Source organism: Rhea americana, unplaced genomic scaffold (assembly GCF_003343005.1).
Source record: "Rhea americana isolate MKP2758 unplaced genomic scaffold, rheAme1 scaffold_59, whole genome shotgun sequence".
NCBI classification, from domain to species: domain Eukaryota; kingdom Metazoa; phylum Chordata; class Aves; order Rheiformes; family Rheidae; genus Rhea; species Rhea americana.
The window spans coordinates 1,374,723-1,398,722 of record NW_028186745.1 but is presented as its reverse complement, the minus strand read 5'-3'; the positions used below and the strand labels follow the sequence as shown (position 1 = coordinate 1,398,722).

Sequence of the window (24,000 nt, the reverse complement as noted above, 5' to 3'; positions counted from 1 at the left end):
AATCACGATTATTTTGAAGTAACAACTGTGTGTCCCTTAAAGGAGATATTTTTAAGGAGTAAAATTTTCTGTTCCTTTTCTAACTTCTTTAGGACRTCTCCAGTTGAGGACCTGAAATAATTGGTTATTTTTGGAAAACTATGTTTATTTCTCTATACATCCATAAAATACAAACTGAATTATACAAAACTGAATCCTGACTGCAGTGATGAAGAAGTCAAACTTTCATTAGATTTCAACAAAACCTATCACAGAGTTRAGCATGCAATTTATGTTTTCAATAAAATAAGAAATGATGAASTCAAATTTGATTAATCTTAGAGCAGAAGAGCTTTATTTTTATATACTTCTAGCCCAAATGAACCCAATCCTTTATTAATTTAATGGGTATTATTTGCCATATTAACAGAGCAGAACTTTATCTCCTTATCTTGTGYAGCAATAGGAAGTAGAAATTGTAATGCACTGATAAAGGCTATTTGTACAAATTTTTCAGTATATTGGAAGACAATTAGGGTGTAGATAAMTGTTAAACACAGAGAGTTTACTGAAATCAGTCCTCTAAATCTTTCTTTATGAAGTCTAGTCAACAATAAATAGCATTTATATCACTTAAACTATGACAGCAGAAGCATTCTTCCAAAATAATACTTGTTTACTGTAATGTCTTATCAGAATTATAGAATGGTAAGGTTGGAAGGGACCTCTGGAGATCATCTAGTCCAACCCTCAGCATAGCCCATACGGGGATTGAACCCACAACCTTARCATTAGCAGCCCCACGCTCTAACCAACTGAGCTAAACCTGCCCCCAGAATCTCACTCAYGCGCTTATATTTCATTATAATTTGTCCGTTTTGTCAATAATGCAAAAGCTTTTGTAAACCCCTCAAAATCACAGATTAATATTATTGTCTTGATTAGACTACAGCTTTTCTAGGAGACTTTTCCTTATTAGGGGCTATATTTTCACACATAACATGAAATCTGAGCATGAAATAACAGGCAAATAAGGGCCCATAAGGGACAAGTGGAAAACTAAAATGCTAGACAGCATATTACGTATGCAATTTACCACACACTATATATGCACTGTTTCACATACGCTATGCACATCTTCAAAAGTGTTTTAACTCAGATCTTGCTGGGCTCTGTGTCCTGCAAATTATTTAATACCTCATATATCTGTGAGATACAAAACATTTATGTAAGATCCTCTTTATTCAGCTGCATCAGCAAAACATCTATTATATAACTAGCATGGTTTACTGCAATTTCAATATCACTACTATGTGAAGATTAAGCAAAAATTGTGTTCTAAAATATACATTTTACACTTCAAAATAATGTAGTGTTAATCGCCATATTATAGAGCAAGCGATATTGATTTTATTGCCACACCATATCATTTTTAAAGAGCAATATAATATTTATGTATATTCCAGAAAGGATTTTTACATATTCTTCTTGTAATACAATTTACATCTTTCTGTTTAGAATGGAAAATTWTATCTTCCTTAAAAAGAAGGAAGTACCATTCAGTAGTATTCAGTATGGAAAACAAATAAAAACTCCCCAAAATGGTAAACATATTGATTTTCAAAGTTGGGTTTCAAGCATGATTTCCTGTATAACCATGAATTCCACTAATTTTTTCAGTAGCAAAAAATAAAAAWGGAAGTAGTTTTGCCTCACTGAGAGCTGGAATCCATTTTAGAATTCGGAGAATTAGCTATTTAAACCCCTGTCTCTAAATGTTGTATGGATCCGKCTCAGCTTTGATCTTCCTCATCCCTATGGTACCAGAGAATGTACAACAGCAAATGCAATCACCTTTCTTCTCCTGGAATGACTGTATTTCCTAAACATATACTTCCCCTACCCCACAGCACATACAGTGCAGTCACTACCACTAAATAAGGCTGAAAAACATTCTGRTTTGTTTTTTAATGGTAGCTTAAAAATAGATCGTGAAATGTACTTCAACTGCAATCGGACCAGAATGGCCAGTAGCTGCTTAACATGTAAGACACATGAATCTTGTCTGTAGCTGCTGACACTTTTGCCTGTTCCTTTCCTCATCTGCTTATAGAAAATTAAGAACCACTWGAAAGATCCCTGAGATCAGATCTACAGCACAGCATCTACAAGTCAGGAACTTACTAAACCAGGCTGTGGAATACAATAGATGATAAGGAGTAAAAACCAATCAATTTTACACCATTTCCCATAAATTCATTGGTAGCAAGTAGTGGAAAGGAAATTGGGCAAATCAGTTAAAACAAGCACAAGATTCAGATTTCTCTAGTCTTCGTGGAAAAATATAGGTCAAAAGTTCAGTGGAGCAAAACAAATATAGCTTATTTTAAAACAGAAAAAGAAAAAAGAAAGGACTTCTCTTTACAGATAAGCAAGCATGCGCTCAAGATCTAAAATACATATCCAAAAAATTTGCCTGGAAAAAAACCCAGAACTACATTTGCCAAGAGAAACAATATTTGTGGATTTGCAAGGTTAGATGGTCAAACTAATATTCATTAAACATTTATACAAAGTCTGATAGCTACTTCAAGGTAAAAGAAACAGATCAGCCAGTTTCACTGCAAATCAGTTCAAATTCTGGATGTGAACTGAAGTGTGATATTTAGCAGACAGATAATGACACCACAATATAGCATCTAAAGTATGTCCTCAGCAAGCAGAAAAGCAAAGTGACCGCTTGCTGGCTACACTCTAGGTACTGACCTTTCATTTACTTATTTACTCATTTACGATTATTGGTGCATGATCTCTAAACAACATATATACACTACTTAAACATAAAATTTAACTCACCATTTGATGGATGCAACCAGTAATTTTGTATAGTTTTGGACTCATGACTATTGGCAAATTAGCAAATTTAAAAGTTGCAGTAGTACATTTTAATTAATATCTTATGCACAGAAGAAGTATAAGCTGGAAACGATAACACCAGTGTAATCTTTTCTGCTAATATTTTACTAGTATTCAAATGATCACTGGATRTTTATATTTCTATGATTTAATTAATGCATATTAAATAAGCAATTACTTAACTTTATATTGTAAATTAAATTTGACAGTTCACAAAGTTGTCTGTATTTGTATCTTTTCTAATGTACAAAAGGTAGGTTTCCCACATTAAAAAGATATAGCTCCTGGAATTTTAGAATACAAGTAGCAAATACAGTTTAGAGCAATAATTAATATGGGGAAAAGTTATATGTATGAATTTTGCCTAATTTCCATTTTAAAACTTACTGACATCTGCTGGTATCTTTGCCAAACTAAGTTTTCAAATAAAAATTGTCCAAACCAGTTGTCTTCCCTGGTTGCTTTTCTGGAGTTTGCTAGCCAAAAGAATCCAGTAACAATAACTCTAAGAAAATACATGTCATTTTCTTAGAGTAATAGTTTTTAGTTACTTTGCTGAGAAGCTGTACCACAACACTTAGAGCAAGGGCTGACATTTTTGGAAGGAGTCACCTCACTCGTAGAAAAATGTTTTTTCGCTTTTGTATGACAGTCCACTCAAATACAGCCAAGTTGAACTGGCCATCTCTAAAAATTATTTCCTTCTGCACATGTACCAGAGAGGTATATCAGTGCCTGACACTTCGACAGTCTGTAGATCCCATCAGCACTAGGCACATTCCAGCCCTTCACAATTCCCCCATGTCAACCAGGTGGGCACATGCCTTTAATCTGAAAACCTGGAATAATTTAAATGTGACAAATTAAATAAAATGAATGTTTAAGAACTATTAAAATGTAACAATGACATATACAACTCTATTTGCTAGAAAGACTATTCCCCATTTAACGGATCACATTAAGAATCTTTCTTACAAATCCTGAAATCATTTGGGAGGGAATATAAATTTCCCATTCTGAAACACTGTGGATATTCAGCCTTYTAAAGCTTTTCTCCATGACAAATACAGCACACAGTTCTCCTTATTTCAAGAAATCTGGTAGCCTGGTAGGGTTATTTTGGAATAAGAGCGGATGTGCTTAACCCAAGAGCACCACAACATTCTGGAGTGTTCCTGAGACGTGATATGGTTTACTTTAAGCATAAAAAAWTCTCCAGAAGAAAATACAAAGGCCTTGTAAGACAGACATGCAGTATATCCTGTGTGGCAAAGCAACATGTCGGTTGCGTTTTAAAACAAGAATTTTTCTTCGACCATGAATAAATAACACCCGGCCTCTTAACTGAATAACCTGCTACTGCTTTTGAGAGGGAACAAGACTTAGCCTCAACCTACACGGAATAGCAAGGAACTACARCCAGAGACTGCAGTACAGTCGGAGGGAGACACGGTTTCCTATAGAAATCAAGGGATGTTAAAGGCCAGCGGCTCAGGTAGCATAGCCCCCACAGAGGCTACTGGACGCAGGATAACTCGCGCTGTGAAAATGCAGTAGCAAGGCTTGCTCCACTCTACGGCTGCAACGGTTCCTTTTAAATACAAGCCCCAGTTTTCTCTGGTACTAGTAATCAGCGCAAACCAGAAATACTCAGGCTTCAAACCTTGTTTCACTTCTGAAAAGTGTTTTTTTTTTTTAAGTGCGAGCAGCGACTTGTGAATATCTGAACTGTCTGTAGCAATGTTTAATGAGCTATGTTACAGAAAGACAAGCAGGGAAATACCATAAGGAAAGAACAAGGCTACTTGGTTAGTTTCATTTTGCTTAATTTAAAAAGTGTCTTTCACAAAGAAAGTTCCACTTCAGAATCTGTGCCAAATGCAGTAAACAGAAATATTTAAYGAAAGTGCATCCAAACCTCTTATTTATGCTTTTTACACACATGTACTCATCTGTCTTTTGGCACAGTGGGAAACAGTAGCTCCCAAATATTTATAATTTTATAAATATGTCAAGAAAAATTAGGAGTCTATTATGCCCATGGATGAAGCAAAGGAAATATTTTGAGAGACACAGGAGACACTGTAACAGATATATTACTGCAATAGACAAGAAATATACATGGCTATTCGATAAAATGTCAGAGTGCTCCTTTGTTGGTTACTTAAGCAAACCCACCTCATAACTGAATATATGAGAATACAAGAATGTCGGGTTTTGTATAAACTAAAAGTCAGAATGTTATATGGACCATATATTTTGCAGCTGCTATAGAAATAAGTCTTTGGCGAATTCAAGCAGCAGGATACCAAGTGGACAAGATAGTATGAGAAATGAAAAGATGTTCATCATTGAAAAGACAGTGAGGGGAACTTACAGCTTTTTGCTAATAAAAAACCATTTATACAACTAGAATTACCGAATCACAACTATAAGCTTTAGGAATAACTTGGTTACAGTTTCAAAGGCAGACAAAGTCAGTAATATGTGGAGCAAATTTGTCTACCTCAGTTATGGGAGTATAGTCCTATTTGTAATAGGACTATAAAAATAATAATTTGGGGGGGAGCATCTGACGGCTGAAAGGAAAAAAATAAATTAGATTTGACTGAGGAATGTGTTTGATTTCTTCCTGAAAATTTGTTTCCTGTATCTTAAAAAACTAATTTTGATTTAAACTAATAATTTAATTTAAATTTAAATTTATCAATTATTTCATTTTCAGAAATCTCTAACAAAAACAAAAAAATAAATAGATGAAGCCTTAGCTTTAGATTTCTGTGTTTGTTTGTACAACAGCTCTTAACTGTTGGAGTGCTCGGTCAGGCTATGAGAATGCATACGCAATTCTTTGCTCTGCATGAAGGACTGAGCATAAACTTTGCAAGAAAATTGTTCTTGCTACTAAGCAATAGGATCTTCTAAGCAATTGCTCTTAGACTATCTTACTGACCCTGTTGTAATTTGAATATTTCCTTAATATGCAGATTCATGTAATAGATTCAAATCACTATGCAGGTAGGGGGAAAAAAAGTGAGAAAGACTTCAATGAATCATATGCTTGATTTGAACTCCTCTTCTTTTGAAATATCCCAAGTATTACACTGTAAAGTCTGACTTTTTCTTGTTTTCTGGCTCAGAGAATACTTCCATAACTCATAGCAAGTGAAATAGCATGAACAGAGGAGACTGATAGGGACCTTTGCTCCGTCTTTCCTCGACCCTTTATCTTCCATCCGAGATATGCTTGTATGACTGTGAGGAACTAGTAAATATTAGTACTCTTTTCCATCACTATTATGTTTACTCTGTGTGTTTATGATTCATTACTAGCTAAAGGGTAAAACAAGACTTGTTTGTAAGCATGACAAAGTAGGAAAGGCAAAATGATGACCTAGATAAAGAGCATTTCAAGCACTCAAACTTAGTAGCAAGAGTCTTGGCTATACAGAGACTACTGTTTTGTCAGGGCTCAAGTGAAAAAAAGACCGAGAGACACCAACTATTTAAAGGATTCATTCTGCAGAAAACGAGAGTAGGAGGAAACGGGGCTAACACGTAAACTGAACAAGACTCAGAAAGACAGATGGCAAATGGACCGTAAGAATTAGCATGCAAACAACCCAGGTATTTGCTACGGACTGAGAGGTTTAATTTAAGTGTTACAAGAGGTGTACAAGGCTATTTAATGCTTTAGTACATTAATACTATTTTGTTTCAACACAGCTTTTTTTATATCACTATAAATGTGTTTTGTTACAGACTTCTGGAAAAGGGTTTACATCTGGAGCTTATCATTTTAGGCCCATTAATGGGGAAGGGTTAGAAGGGGAAGAAATTTAGGTGTGGTTACGCTGTGCTATTTAAATTCAGCGAGGTGCAAGTCAGGCCTATCATCTCACTGCTGAACCTCAGAGGGACAGGCAAAAGTCCAGGGCACAGCTAGCCCTGCAACCATGACAACCRCACACATTAATTTTTGGTAAGGAAAAATTGTTCAGATTATTTTCAGTGAATTGGCTACTAATTAACAAATGTCTGTATACACAGAAGTATTTCAGATCTGCCGGACAGGACAGAATGAATGCGTTTCTCAGCAATATAACTTACAGTTTGTGATTGTAGCTACAGACCAGCAGAACAAGCAAAAGGCATACCCCACATATTTTTAATTAGGTAAGAAAATTTCATTTGTTTATATGCAAATGCAATCCCACACAATATGACTTCCAAAGACATACAGATGTACAGGTTTACAAATGGAACAACTAATTTATGGTTAYGGCAGATGCAATATTACTAGCCCTCTTAGCACGGCAATATTAAAACACCTGCTGCATGAAGGATGATGTAATCTAAAATTCACAAGGGGCCTTACCCTGTCAGGAACTATAGATAGCTTTTGTTATTAATTTTAAATGGGTTATCATGCTTAGTTTGCAAAGATTTTTAATTTCACACATACTCTGCCCTACAAACTCCCATGTGGGTGGGGGTCCTTGAAGCATTGCTACATCTGAGTTGTTTCAAAACAAAACATTTTGTTAGTGGAATCAAGCTGTTCTGAGTATCAAAAGGGCACAGGAAAATGGGTACCACTTAGCAGACTGCAGCACTGCTGGAGAGCATCTATGGAGAAAGCTAACAATAACTGGGCTTTCTTTTTGAAAAAGGAAGAAAGGATAAAACAGTCTAATCCTTTGTGTTCTACATATGTTAAACCATGCCCAAAAGCTTGTATGCACTAACATAGGCATAGCTGCAAACTAATTAAAAAAAAAAAAAAAAGAAAAAAGAAAAAAGAAGAAAGAAAAGCCCTAGTTGGTAGTTTACATTTTTAAATATGTATGCAGTTTACACAGGGATTATTTATTTTCTTTGAATATTTTTTTCTGTGACTCCTTTCTTTTTTTTGTCTTTTTTTGCTAAAGAGATATACTCGATCAAAACAAACTAATCTGACTGGGGAGCACAATATATTTTAACACAGAGGGTACAGAAAAAAAGCCTATTATTTGCACAATCAAAATTTAGGAGGTAAGTAACTGTAGATGATTTTTAAGAGTATTCCTGTTTTTGTTATGTCAGAAAGACATTAATTCCACAAATAAATATGTATCTGCAGTATACTAATTATACCTTTAATACAGTGGAGGAATATTAATCATATTACTCTATTAATACAAATTAAGTACTAGCATTTACCATTATATATTCAATTCTTGCAATCTTTTTAAAAATATAACATGAAGCAATGCAAATTCCCATTTTAGATTGCCATCAGCCTGAGTACTATTTTCCTCATAATCACCTTTTACCATTGCTGCAAAAACATAGGAAGTTATTTTATTTTCTTCCCTATGTGAATCACCCCAGTGTGCTGCTACAGATATTCAGATGGATTTCAAGCCTGAAAATCGGGGAGAACCACATGTGTAAAACCACCGCCTTTCTAATGTGTCAGCTTCTCAATGAACCTGCTTGGAAGCACTCCTTCCTAAAGACAACAGGAAACACACCTAACTTTGACGATGACTTATCATGAGMATTACAAGTACAATTTCTTAGCCTAGAAAACGTCACCTGTCATTGACAGCCTGGCTGAAGGATACATTAGCTTTACAAAGACAATTAAAACAGGCTTTGCCAGAATGAATGCCTAGCCTAACCACCAAGCCATGACAAAAGAGCACAGGCAGATTCCCAAGCAGTATGTCTTTCGATGTACCTTTCAAGTATAAAGAAATTCAAAAACTTGGCAACTGCATACAAATGGAAATGTGTTCTGTAAGAAGAACACAACAGGAAATGTAATCTTTTGATAAACGCAATGCTTAGGGCAGCCGGAATAAGACAAAAAAGCCTCATGCAGCTTTCCTCTGTACAAACAAACAGACTGCATCTGTAGGGCTCCGCGAGGAATCACCAAGGGCAGGAATATTACGTGCTGTTGCTTAAGTGCCAGCTTTGCACTGACACTCGCCTGAGACTCAGGCTAAAGCCTGAGACAGTCGGGGGGGAGGGGGGCGCGAGGGGTGATTTGCAGGAGCAGTGCAATTTCCAGATACTGCGGCAACTGCACCAGCTCGGCACTCCTATCTCTCCTTTACGGAGCAGCTGCTGGATCAAACTCCTAAGTAAGGCTGAGCTGGCCTTGCAAAGCAGAAGCAAAGCTGCCTTGACCAGCACCTCCCACAACCTGCACCTTCAGTAGGTCATCACAGAATCAGTAAGGTTGAAAGGGACCTCTGGAGATCATCTAGTCCAACCTCCCAAAGATTTCCTAGTGCTGGTTCCACCGGGGTTTGAACCCAGGACCTTCAGCATGTAAAGCAGATGTGATAACCACTACACTAGGTACCATGGACTCAGTAGCAGCACACTGATTTCTTCTCCTGTAAGGAAATTTTACAAGCACATGAAGCTTCATGACTTTTGGTCATTCTATGAAACAATTCTCCATTTAAAATGGCTAGCATTTGCCTATGGTTTTAGTATATGAGAATATATGCATTTTTAGAATACAGGAGTATCTAAGGTGACATAACAAGACAGACCAGGTGCCTCCTACTTTCAGCCTTAGCAAGCCTTGGTCAACCTTTTTCTCCCACGAGAGCAAAGCCTAAGAGCTCTTCTCTCAGAAGACAGAAAAGTATTTTGGAAAGAACCGAAAACCTACGTCATTTAACAAAGGGGAAGGCCACTATCACTACATCAGTGATACAGATGTTTTTGATTTTTCCTGATATAAGGYAGCAAAGAAAGAAGATTTCTCATAAGGATTTCTCTATCAGTGGTTTTCACTTCAGGCACTAGAACTGTCTTTTTTTTTAACTACATCTGAAGAAAAAAATCATGAATAAACTAAAGAATCATTAGCTTTTTTTTTATGAGAGCATAATGAAGGTTGTTGGGAAGAACAGTCCAAAAGAATATATGAAAATAATTCTGGAAATTATCTTCCTTTTCTACAGTCATACCCACAATGTAATTTAAGAAAAAATGCTAAATATACAGAGAGAGATGTGTGTGTGTGTGTGTGTGTGTGTGTGCACATGTGTGTGTTTGTGTATATGTACCCGAGCAGGATACTGAATGATTAGATGCCTGTAACAGGGTAGTAGTTTCTAGCATGCTTAAAAGAAATAATTTTCATTGAATCATAGCAAGTCAAAAATGTTTGGAGTACATAGTTTGCATATCACTAATGATTTTTTCTAACCTTTTTCAGCTATGGAACACCTCACACTTGTTTTGGCCTCTGCCAAGACCAAAGGCTGGATATTACTTTTCTGTACATCAGAAGTCCACTATTTTCTGTTCCCACAGATCAGCAACAATAGCCATGGGGATTCTCAGCTCTGAGATGCACATCTTAGTGCGTGACGTATCTGGTCAAATGCAAGCCATCCATGGAAGTGGTTTGTATTCTACTAGCAGTGAGTACCCTATAGTTAAGAAATCCTGTATTTTACACYGAACTAAGCCTTGGAAATATCTATCAGTCATTCTAGTGTGATCAGCCATAGAATGTAATTCATTTTTAGGAAAAACTACAGCAACATTATAGGTGTAGAAGAAAACTGYTTCTGATACAGCTCAGAAGCTGTTAGTTTTTCTTTGGGATGAGTTCAGAGAAATCTTCAATCTGTCTGCCTAGAAAATGTCATTGAGGTTTATTGGTAGAGCAGTTTTATAGAAAACTGAATTCTGAATTTCATGTATTGTTTAGAGAWWRCAWWKGMAMATGTGTGTATAAAAACCTAAGTACATTAGAATCAGTGGAAGCAGACCAAAGAAGCAGAAGCAATGGAAAGAGAGGCCTCCAAGAAAAGGGAAGACCAAACTTTGGAGGAGACTGGAGAGGTAAGAAGGGATCAGAGCTGGATTTAAAAAGGCTTACAATGGTGAGCAAACAGTTTCTTCTTTAATCACTACTGTGTTCATGAAAGAATGTGTAAAAATTACTACATCTACCCTCAAGAACTGATTCTTTTACACAAGCCCAGGATAACCAAATATTGTATTATAGCAAAGAGTTTATGTTTCCATTAGGTATCATTCTACTTGGTTTGAAATCTGACTGTTGTCAAGATACTTTCCCCAAGATTTCTTCCTCCAAGAAATACYGATAGATTACTGTAAAAATCAGTTTTACTTTGAAAAACAAATAACCAGGAATTTTCTTTGGAGGACTCTGAGTTCTGTGGCTTGTATYGATCCAATTCTTAAAAGAGTAAGGGAGACAAGAGGGACAAAGTTTTTATAATCCGTAACAACTGTTTGATTGATTCAATGTTTTGTTTTCCACCAATGTAAATATAGCCTCTTGAGAAAATGTTAAAATAACTTGTCAAAAAAGAGGTAAGATCTTCATAAAGAAAGCTAATATAAAGATAACCATAAAGAGAAGAAATTCCCAAACAAGTTTACTATGAAAGAGATACTAAAATTTTAATTACTAGTGAATATGGAATATAAACCAAAAAAAAAGTTATGTATCAGGAAAAATACCCCTTATGTATCAGGAAGAATACCCCTTAATTCCCTTTAATCATCAATAGAGCATTCAGTACCTCTCATATTTATTTCTAATGTAACCTTAGTAAGATATATAGTTATTACAGAAACATACATCTCAGAAATAACTAGCTTAAATAGWAATTACTTCACACATTTTATTATTAAGTTTCGAAGTCAGAATTCCACACAGCTTGCTCTACAAATATGTAGAGGCMAAGAAATAGAAAAATTAAACCATGTCTCAGCATACACCAGATCCTCCAACCATGACTACTGGTACCTTCCATCTCTATTTAGTCATTTTCAGCAGGTATTTTCCCCAGTTGTAAAAGTCACCGATGTTTAAACAAATGAATAGTTGTGATGAAGGATGGTGTTTTGTGAAAAGACTAGATGTAGTGAGTTGATTTAAAGGTGAGATGAAAGCTAACCTTTCCTAGGATATGGGCATGACAATGGTATATCCTCTATACTGAAGAACAAAATTAAGTACRTTATTAAGCAATATCCTTTTAGGGAAGAGCCATTTTATGTCTACTTTAAGTCCACTTTAGAAGGTAGTCCTAACRAAGTCCTAAATATTGTTAGTAGTCCTGAGACCTCAGTTAGTACAATTTACTAGAAGCACATAGGTTACAATAAGTCTAAGCTATAACAACAGTAGCACAATGATAGCAAAGGATGACAACTGAAAGATAAGATATAGTAACTTGAGGTAGCCATATATGAAGCTGTGCAGATTTCTCTATTTACAAAGGGGAATAACCAGAGGGACCAGTGCTCTGTAGTGATTGCATCGATGTAAACTAATGTCCAGAGAAAAAAGGAGCTGAGCTGGACTTGATTACCTGGCCCTTCTCAGCAAGCTACTAGACTGATCATCCCCCAACAAATTTAAGAAATACATAGAAATACATCTCAGATTCATAAGTTGATTAGGCAGTCTCACATTATTTAAWGGAAACCAAACTGAGCAAAAGGCTTACCACTAACAATAAAGACAAATAGTGAAATAACATTTATTTTGAATTTTGTACCTAAGAAAAATGTCCTTCATATCATCAGTGATACGGGATAGTACTAAAAAATCCACTTACTTAACTTTCTCCTTTAGCTACTGTCAATGACAGTTAATACTAGTATTGCATTGATAATTCTTAACTATGCAATGCTGAATATCTCATAAGCAGAAATGTTTAGCTTGGACAATATTGGCATAATTAAATTCATGACCATCTCCTTGCTTTCCCTGTTCACTAAAGATTTCAAGATTATCTCCAGTATCACTCTTGATATTTCTTTTATGATTAATTCCTCTTAATATCTTGAAATCTACTAATTCCCACCTCTACTGCATTATCTGCATTAATCACCTTGATTTAATCTCTTAAAATCCTTCTTCTGTGAAATTCTATTGATTCACTGCGAGACTTTGAATGTCATCTCCTTCTACTTTGCTGTACACAAAAATTCAAATAAAAAGAACTAGTTGTAAGATGGGAACATGAGTAAATGTTCTTGAACTTTCAAAAGCAATGAATGTTAAACAGTGATTGTATGATTTCCTTGTAACTGCCTTCTTAAGGACTTTGTYCAATTTCTAGCTCTCTTGATGCCAGCATTTAGAAAAACACTACTCTTCAACACTACTAGTGTTTCCTTTGAAAATATCACACAGGAGAACTGAATTTGTACTGTATTCGTATAATTCATTTTACATTTATTTTTTAATTTGGTTCCAAGATTTTTTCCTGGGCTTTGAAAATCCTCTGTTTAATATTTCCAGAGATCCTCTCAACTTCCCTGTTCTTCAGTTCATCAAATAATTACTTCCTTTCTGTTTTTCTCTTATAACCCTACCACTTTACAACAGTCTTATCTATAACATAAGCCTTATCAAAAAAAGTTAAGTTTACTGGTCACTTCGCTTTCTTTTTTACTATTTTCAGTCTTCATCTGAAAGCAACATTTTGCAATGCCCAGGACTGCTACATTTTTCTTTCTCTTTCCTTTCTAGTCCTTTTGTATTTTAAACTCATATAGCACTAACAACTGTTAGTTTGCATGAAATAATGGACTATAAAAGATCTGAATTTGTRTAATAGCTACATAATCATGGAAAACATTCACTATCTTTTGCTAAATTTAAATATAGCTTTTAAAAAGAAATGCACTATATACCACAAAGTGAAGTATGCTAGAAGTCKGAGCTGTGTAAAAAAGGCGTTTCAAAGCTCACAATTAATATTTAGCAAACCAGAATCATAGAATCATAGAATCAGTAAGGTTGGAAGGGACCTCTGGWGATCATCTAGTCCAACCTCCCTGCTCAGCAGGGTCACCTAGAGCATGTCAGACAGGGTTGCATCCAAGCAGGCTTCAAATATCTCCAGAGAAGAAGACTCCACAACCTCTCTGGGCAACCTGGTCCAGTGCTCTGTCACTCTCACAGGGAAGAAATTCCCCCTCACATTCAGGCAGAACTTCCTGTGCTTCATTTTCTGCCCATTGCCTCTTGTTCTGCCAGATGGGACAACTGAAAAGAGTTTGTCCCCGTGCCCTTGACACCCTCCCTTCAGATACTTATACACATTGATAAGATCCCCCCTCAGTCTTCTCTTCCGCAGGCTGAAGAGGCCCAGCTCTCGCAGCCGTTCCTCCTAGGGCAGGTGCTGCAGCCCTGTGATCATCTTCGTAGCCCTACGCTGGACTCTCTGCAGTAGCTCTGTGTCTCTCTTGTCCTGGGGAGCCCAGAACTGGACACAGTACTTGAGATGAGGCCTCCCCAGGGCTGAGTAGAGGGGCAGGATCACCTCCCTCCACCTGCTGACAACAGTCTTTCTAATGCACCCCAGGATACCATTGGCCTTCCTGGCCACAAGGGCACTTTACTGGCTCATGGTCAATCTGTCATCCACCATCACTCCCAGGTCCTTCTCTGCAGAGCTGCTCTCCAGAGGGTCAGCCCCCAGCTTGTCCTGGTGCCTAGCGTTATTTTTCCCTACGTGCAGGACTCTGCCCTTGCCCTTGTTGAACCTCAGGAGGTTCCTCTCTGCCCAACTCTCCAGCCTGTCCAGGTCTCTCTGAATGGCAGCACAGCCCTCTGGTGTGTCCAGCCACTATTCCCGGCTTGGTATCATCAGCAAACTTGCTGAGGAGGCACTCTGTCCCCTAAATCCAGGTCACTGATGAAGAAGTTGAACAGGATGGTACCCAGTGCTGAGCCCTGGGGGACGCCACTAACCACAGGCCTYCAACTAGACTCCACGCCACTGATGACAACCCTCTGAGCTCTGCCTTTCAGCCAGTTCTCAATCCACCTCACCGTTCACTTGTATAACCCTCACTTCCTGAGCTTATGTAGGAGGATGTTATGGGAGASAGYGTCAAAAGCCTTGCTGAAGTCAAGGKACACAATGTCCACTGCTCTGCTCTCATCTACCCAGCCAGTCATTCCATCATAGAAGGCTATCAGATTGGTTAAGCAGGAATGTGGTAACGTGGTAATGAATGTGGTAAACAGAGAAACAATGTAATTTCATTGAATTCAGCTGAACTGAGAATAAAGAAAAAGTGTTTTTTACTATTCTGAACATTAACTACTGACTGTATTATCAGGGACAGTCACTTCTCTGAGCTGTTCTCTTGTCTATATYGATTGTAAATTCTTGAGACCACTTACATTAGAGATGGGATAGCTAATCTTTCTCTGGTTSTCTACATATTTAAAACTAGATAAATTCTGCTACAGTGAAATTACARTTTTAAAGGCAAAGAGATCCTCTCCAGTTGCAAGCACTTCCCATTAAGAGCTAAAAACTAGATGTTGATTACAGCAACACCTTTTTCAGATTAAAAAGAACTTCTGCTGTTGACTTTCCTTGTGCTTTGACCATATAACATAATGCTCAATAATTAAAAAACATTCCAAATTATGTACTAAAATCATAAGAAGCAGAATTTTAAAGGCAAAGCTTTACTTGCCAAAAAAAAAAAAAAAGAAGAAGAAGAAGAAAAATGAGAAATTAGCTTAAAAAATAAAAATAGAAAAACAAAAAACAAGAAAACAGTTCGGAGTCCATGTTTGTAATCACTTAAATGTTCCTCTGGAATATTTAAAAATCTCAACAAATTTCCAGCAACTATTTATAACAAACTATTGAGAGAGATGACAATCTGAAAGTAACCAGCTATTCTATATAGATTGTGCAACTTGAGAGCACCACTAAAACTGTAGGGGCTAACACTTACAAATCAGCTAGATGAAAGCAATCAGTAGAATTTTCTTAACAGATTATTTAAATGTCTTTTTTAAGTAAAGAAGATTCAAGAATGCAATCAGTTGAGAATAAGGTTAAAGTATCCTTGCATTTCAGTATAAAATATGCAATAATAAAAAATGAACTCAMACTTAAAAATCTGTAGAGAAGAACTACTGGTACAAGTAGGTTAATGAAAAACCTATCTTACAAAAAAGGCAGCTTGATTAGCTCTGTAAAACAAAAGCTCAGAGAGGACAGAACTGCTACTTAAATTGATGGAGAATATTGACTCAATACATTCAGCCTGGAAATTATGAAGTTTTTACTTTGGATAAGGAAACCCCTGAAAACAWTTGAAATTTTGAAAGCACAAAATTGACTAATAAGATGAAGCATGAGAAGTTTTATCTTTTCAGTCCAAAGTTTCTACAACCATAAATCAATATTTTACAATGAAAAAGGCATCTTTCTTGTTCACAAGTATCTACTGCTTGTCAAGAATTTTTGAGGCAATCCTTCATATTCTATTATTCCCATGCAAGTACACATACAATACCAACACGTTCTGCTTCTTAGAACATTCTCTTCTATGCCTAATACCCTGTAGATACCAAGAATGCAAGCTTTTACTGTAAATGACCAGAGAAGCCCCTAMAACTGACACTTAAAAAGAAGGTTTACTCTATATACTTGGAGTGATGTAAATTCCAGAAACTGTTGGCTTTGACATTAGCACATTTAATATTACTGAAAATTTTTAAAATAAAGCATTTAACAAATGTTGCCCCTCATSAAAAATATCCATATCTTACAAAAAAGACCTAGAAATTTTGGTGTCAGTGTTGCAGGAAGGAGAAAAACGAAACGCAAGTTAAGCTTAAAAATCCACTTTTTCTTTTCAAAAATCAGCAAAGGAGATCTTCTGTATACACATGCATTAAACATTTGAGTTCACATTGCTCACAGGCATGTGACTTGGCACAAAAAATATATATTTCATTTTAAAATACATAATGATATAAGTTTATACAAACTGATAATGAAATTATCCATAATTATAAACATACCCATGCTTGCTGCATCAACAGTTTGTGCTGTCTCTGCCGACAGTTTCTGAGGGGCCTGTTCACCATCTGTCTTCTCCGGTGAGCTGTTATGTTGAGACTGCTGTTGGTCTTCATCTTCAGCAACAAATGAAATTATGCCTAAAACAAATAGACACCAGATGTTATATTAACCGGGGCATTAGCTTTACAGAACAGTCTGCCAGACTCACACGAATATTTCCTGAGCTCCAAACTAATAAAAAAATGAAGTAAAACCTGAACTCCAGGTGCCAGCCCTCCAATTATAAATTGTGGTAATAAAAAATATCTTGAATGAATTCAAGGAAATTAACCATTTTTTCCCCAAAGAAGGGTGATTCTACTTATCTGAACTAAAGATCAAGGATAAGAAATGTAGGTAAACTCACTTTTCAAAGATTATCAAATATGGATGAGAATTCCTTCTTTCAAGTGTAATTTTCTRTGTATAGTCTTGATTGTTTCCATTATTCTTTTTAAATCACAGTAAATTTTATTCTACTGCTACAATAAATGCAGTATTTAAAATATTCTTGTCATATCTTTTGTGTATTGTATAGAAGTTGTAATAAAGTATTTAGTGAAGAYAAAATACACACAGATATTGTAAAATAGGGAGCAAAAAATGTCATCTTCAACTAAAAATGCTCACTCCTATTTGATTAGAAAATATAGTAACAGTATAGCATAAAAATAGCTTCTAATGTCTTTCTAGATAATTTGAAATAGCAGCTTGAAATAAACARGTTTTGTTTCTTACATTATGTGCCTCTGACTAAGAACTTTTAACTAACACAACTTCTTGTCATTACTACACATCATTACTATTTTCTCTAAATCACTGTCACTCAACATTTCAATACATTCTGGAGAATTTCAAGGCTGAAATAAATATAAGTTGCCTCATACATATGATGAAAAAGTYATTGAGGAGGAAACTTATGATATTACACAGTAAGAATTTTTGCATTTGAGATCTTAAGATCTATGCGAAATGTTCTCCCCAAAGGAACCTATGTAACTGCATCTTATTCAGGGTTTGGGAAAAATATTCATAGTGGAATTTTCTTAACAGAAAATGGAGAATTAATATAATTATATCCAAGTCCCATAATAATTTGATGAAAATTTATATTTGTTCTCCTCAAAAGCTTACCTACATTTAACAGCATTTTTTGTTTCTCATGCTTTGCATGAAATAGACTGGTGGTAAGAGGTCACACTGTGACATGATGTGCCCTGCTCCCTGGCTGGTTGAATTTAACACCTTACTAGAAGGACTAGCTAAGGGAAATTCAGGGAGCTACTGCATTTTCATGCTCTTTCTGAGGCAACTACCTACAACATGCTCCTCCTCGCTGTACTGTGAGGGGACCCGGAGGCGTTGCAGAACACGTTGCCAAAAGAGCATAGATGCGTTCCAGGGGCAGAAGTAGTACCTGGGCACCCGTTCACCCACATGCAAAAGTAAGGCAATAACATGTGGCCTGAGCTACAGATGGTAGGAAAAGTCAAGAGGGAAGCGGCCAAGCCCTGGGGAAGCCAAGGAAGGGGCAGAGGGACCCWGGGAAAGGGAGTCACCGTGAGAAGAGCTGGTACCACCCAGCTCACTGGCTCAGGAAGCTGCTGATGCTTTACCAGCCAGGGATTAACCCAGCTTCCTATACACACACCTGTACACAACAGTGCTATTTACAGCCCTTGAGCCGTAGCTTTCTTCCCTTAATGACACACTTCTGCAGAAGGATGTATTCCTGCTTTAAACCTTCCATATTTTCATTTCACTTCAGGAAACTTTAATAAGCCGTGGTTATACTTTTGTTAATATTATTATACTAGAAGCATGTTACTCTCTTAAAAGGAAACAGAGAGAAAAGAAAACTGAAGTCAAATGCTACCAAGAAGTCAGAATCCAGCCTTAAAAAGGCAACATTTTTCATGATATGCACTATAGCAGCTACATTAGATGGCAATTTTGACATGGCAAATACTGACACACTACTTCTGCCAGAAAGGATTACACTGAAACTTTACGGGAAAGCAAGGTTTTATCATTTTCACTCTGCCAATGTCTCTTTTTTTCCTGTGAGACAACTACTGGGTAGTAGAACTATAATGAGCCAAAACTGAAAAAAATAAAAATGGAAGTAGACATGTATTTAAATCCAGAGGAAGGAATGACATTTTTTAAATTAAAAAATATTAGACTCTAAGATCTTCCTTCTCTGCTAATAAGATCTATAGGTTCCTAATAATAAAAATCCACTTTAAATATGAATTTTTTACAAATTCCTAAAATTAATCACAGTAGATAAGCCAGAATTGGCATTTTAATAAGCAAGAGCTATGCAATTTCAAGAAAATATTGAATATCAAAAGAAATATATTCAGAGCCAAAGTGGATGCATATATATATATATATATATATATATATATATATATATATATAACAAAAAATAGAGTCATTATGGAAAGCTCAGGCAAATAAAGTTTGGAGAAAATGCTCCATATGTATAAATATTGATGTAGGAGAAGATATTTCGATGGCACTAGTAGTTAATGGATCTTAGGATAAATAACAAGTAATTAATCTGATTTTATACCACAATATATAATTGTATAATTTTGGTCTATTGCAAAACAATATTATAGAGCAGAATAAGTGCAAGAGAAATACTATTAATTTTAAATACCATCCTTATCATAAATATACTTGAGAGATGTCAACAACTATAAGCAAATAARCAAAAAGAAGAAAATAAAATAATTATAAAATTGATTAAAAATACATGAGCAAATGCTGGAAAGTATTAAATTCATAGATTCTATAGCCTCTTTTCAGTAGAGAATGTTTTACATTTCATTTCWTTTTAAAGTTTAATTAAATTCTCCTTATCATCTTTTCTTGCAGTGCAATGGAGTGTTTTCTTTACCAATTGTCTGCATTTTGGAATACTGTATTTTGTGGGAGTTTGTGTCTGCATGCCTGTGTATGTGAGAGACTGAGTAAGAGAGCACATGCACAGTTCAAAAGCTTTTTCTCATCAGTGAGTTGGGGGATGGTAAAGCAAACTAACATTTATAGCTCTATATTAAATGTTCTTTCAAAAACATTGAAATTGGCTTAAGAACTTAACTTAATAAATATAGGTAATATTTATTTGCAGCAGACCTCCAACTGCTTGAAAAGTTGCAGAACATTGTAAATTGCTAATGCTAAAGAACATTTCAAGAGATATTGGAGAAACRTAGTAACTGCAAACCACTGAACATGATAAACCACTGTGCTGATAATCCAATAATCACATAACCAAAAAATCACTAACRAATTTTATAATAATTGCTGACACTGTGTTCGCTTTCTTTATGGAAAACAGATCTCAGACAAACAGAATTAATAATATTGAAGTTAAAATCTTGATTGATAAAGGTACCTGAATTTATATAATGTACTTAGACTTCTGCAAAGCACTCTATTAAATCTGTCAAAGTATTTCAATAAAAGAATAATCAGTTTTACTACAGTTGGCATACATTTTTAAAATGAGTTCATCTGCTCAGTCTTAAAATATTCATAAGTTGTGCTTCATCATATTCATGGGTACCAAAGTATCTATTACTGGCTTAAAGCTATTCAAAATTTTCATGCAAAATCCTTATCAGTGAGGTTAAATGGTAAATGGTAAGCTCTGCTTCACTTGAGTTTTAAATTAAGATTGAATGTTTTCCTAGCAAGTAAACTTCTATTCTAAGCAGAATGTTCTCCTGGTTTAGGAGGTAACAGTGAGATCCTACCACTATTACATTATACAGAGATTAAGATACACAAATATATGAATTTGTTGATACTCAAATGTATGAATTTATTCAAATATGGGCTTCAAGAAAATCTGATCAAAAGATATTTTGCAGGAAAGGAGAAATAGTTTTATATAATGAAGAATAATTTACAAACACTAAACATCCTCCCAGGTAATAAAAGAAGACATTGGGAGACATAAAGACTACATCAAAAATGATAGACATAAATTATCTAAAAAGTAAGCATTCTTACAGTTTTTCATAGAGATCTTCTAAATTTGGCTTCTCTGTTAAGTAAAAGCTTTGAAATATGAAGGACCATGGAACCACAAGTTACCAGTTTGCCTGTTCTAAATGTCTGTGAATGGGCTACAGAACCCACAGTTGCTTTTACTGCCTTTAGGAAAGGATATAATATCTCTTATTACCATCCTGATGCTGCAAAGCAACTGATACATGATAATTCATTCACAAATCACTGGGGTTTTSCTTTCTGTTGATAGGTTCTGACTTTTGTGTCATATATAATATATGACAATATGATTGAAAATATCATATCTGRTAATTTTGAAAAGCATTCACTCAAAAACGAAAAACACTACACTTACATCACAGAGGTACAGTACCCACTGWATCACCACACAAATCTGAAAAGTTTTTGGAAACGTTTGGCCTGTGGTTTAAATATACCAACATGCTCTTAATGAGTATAGGTCTTGGTGGAGGGAGGTTGTCTTTTTTCCTGATATAATGGCCTACAAATCAATAATTCATCATATAGTAATCCGAGAGAAGTTCCAAAGAAAAGATAAATTTAAAACGATTATAATTTATGTAAGCTATAGCTTTGGCCAATTTTTCTACTGACAAAAAATATATTTACTGTGGGTTACAATACATTATCTTTATGATCTATTTTGCATTGGAAAAACTTCAGTGAAAATATATGAAAGTTCTAAACTGCTCTGTAAATCCTACTTCTTGCTAGTATACTAGGAATAGATGAATTGCTCCCTATRTGAAGAGGAAACAGAGTAACTTCTAAGACTCATACAGAGCAGGAAAATCCTATTCTGCAAGAGGGAAATCCTGTCAGATATCATTTGGTGGCATTTAATAAAGCAAAGAAAGTTGCTTTATTTGTAATTCTCACTATCTTAACGCTCTTGATGATCAAATCATGTTATGAAAGGGCATGGAATATGCATTTATGCAGACTGTTCCTGTGCAGATAAATGCCTAGTTTAGCAGACAAGGATCTCAGATAGAGTGGGCATGAGATAAAGACTTAACATACCATAAAAACAGGTTTCTCCAAACAAGCACCAGGTAAGATGGCAACATTCAGATGGTGCCTACTATTGACCTGCAGAACAGGGCGATTATTGCCTTGGAAGAGGTGGTATCATTATGCTGGGGACTACCTGGCCAGGTGGAGGTGTGTACAAATGCAGCAGCCAGTTGCAGTGGTCCAACAGCAAAGGTATGCCAGAGACACTCACTGCAATCAAGCAAACAGAAGATCCTTCCAGCTTTGTCTCTATTACAGATGAACTGATCTCAATTTGTAAGGMTGTCTGAACTAAGGAGAGAGTACTTAAAGCAAGATACCTACAGGTACTTGAAATACAGCAATGGCTAAGAGAAGCTACAGGCCTACTCATATATGCAATTTTATAGTCCCATTGAAGTTAAAAAAAGATATTAGCAGATTAATTTACGTAATTCTGGCAAATAGAAACAAATGGGTAGTATTTTTTTAATCAAATGATACACAAGAGTTGAAGGGAAATCCTGTTAAATAAACAAATTTATTAAACTCATAGATCAGAATATACTGGCATCCTCATCATTACCTTATTAAAGATGTCTGCTTCTTATTAAAGATTTGCTGATGTGGCACAGCCTGTAATATCTATTGTTCTTCTCAATTTAAGTTTCAAAAGCTCCAGGTAGCATAGAAAAGTACTGCCTAATACAGTACTTGTACCTATAACACAGATAKACTTCAAAAATAAAAAAGGTGGAATATAAAATTAGAAAGCTCCTTTCCATAAGCTCGTTAATTTTTGTATGTAAAAGGACACTTACTACATGGTTWGGTATTTTTTAAACAAATACTATGAGTTTTGGGCTATTCTGGATGTGGAAAGCAGAAATATGAGGTTGATAAAAGATAAAGTAATATGCAGAAGATGCTTTATCAAATCTAAAGGAAGTTGCTCATTACTTAGAAAATACATTGGCTGAAGAATTTATCTGGAGTCAGAATCTTGTGTGAAAAGTTTATTTGCTATTATTTCTATGTTAAAGCTATCATACAGCTACAAGTCAAYGGAAGCATATAATAATAGTCTTCTATTGGAATTCTTCCAAATGGACTTTTGAAAAGAACTGGGCCCATTTTAGTTTAATAATTTTAAAATTGATAGAAAGAATGCAAAAGAAATACAATTTTGAGGCTATATAATTTTGCAGCAAAAAGGACCTTGAATGTAAAGGAAAAATGCAAACCATTTGGTCAGTAATTTGGTCAGTTTATATGGTAAAGCCCTTTTATCAAGTATAAAAATATGTAATTTATTTTAAAATTACAAAAATAGTATTAGAAAAAGAACATGACTACAAAGTCAAATACTTACAAGTTCGGTAGTTCTAAACTTCAGGTTGTCCCTCAACACTGACAGAGCCTTCTGTTAGGTATCTAAATAGTTGATTTGTTTTCCTCACAAACAAATATCACTCTGTGGATATCTTTTCATCATTGTTTTTTATCCTCATAATTCAACATGAGATCCCCTAGATCTTCCTCTCCAAACACATTTATACTGAATGAAAAGTACATTTCTCTGTGGATGTTTGAATTATACTTCACCTGTGGCATCCTGGACCTATAAAGGACTAAGATTCCCAAGTACTAATTGATTCCTACTTGAGTTATCTACATCCAAGCTATGGTCCTCGAATTCCACCTTGGCTGCTTAATAATCCTACAAGTGCCCAAAATTCAAACATTCCTCAGATTTGACACTAAACGTCCCTAGATGAAACTTCTGCTTTGGGGCACATATAAGACTTCCCAGACTTGTACAGTAGGAAGCAGACTGACTTCAGAGCTATCTGAAGCCACAAACCAAGCGCTTCTAACCAATGCTACCTGAGACAAGACAGCTGGTGGTTAGGTTTGTATTATGCCCAACATCAGACAGCAAAATCTGCTGCCACTTTTCAAAACTGCGACAGTGGCCTTTCTTCCCTCCGCTTCTCCCTCTCCTTCTGCAACAGCTGAATGATTAGAACGTACACAGTTTTCTGTGMTATAATTAAAATAGGTCTGTGCTGGAGAAAGAATGAACATGACTTCTTAATGTAGTGATTAAAGTAAGCACTGTGCCGGGGGGCACGGTAGAGAATTGGCCCCGTCTCCCTTCAAA

The 24,000-nt window shown here is 35.6% G+C and overlaps 1 protein-coding gene across 3 annotated transcripts in view; it reads right to left on the bottom strand.

Moving 5' to 3' along the window:
- CFAP47 (cilia and flagella associated protein 47) overlaps positions 1-24,000 on the bottom strand; it is a 363,351-nt gene that overhangs the window by 137,024 nt on the left and 202,327 nt on the right. For all 3 annotated transcript variants that reach the window (XM_085319423.1, XM_085319426.1, XM_085319424.1), the window contains exon 50: positions 16,748-16,885. In XM_085319423.1, coding sequence (XP_085175549.1) covers positions 16,748-16,885 — 138 coding nt within the window. The remainder of the gene's footprint in view (positions 1-16,747; positions 16,886-24,000) is intronic.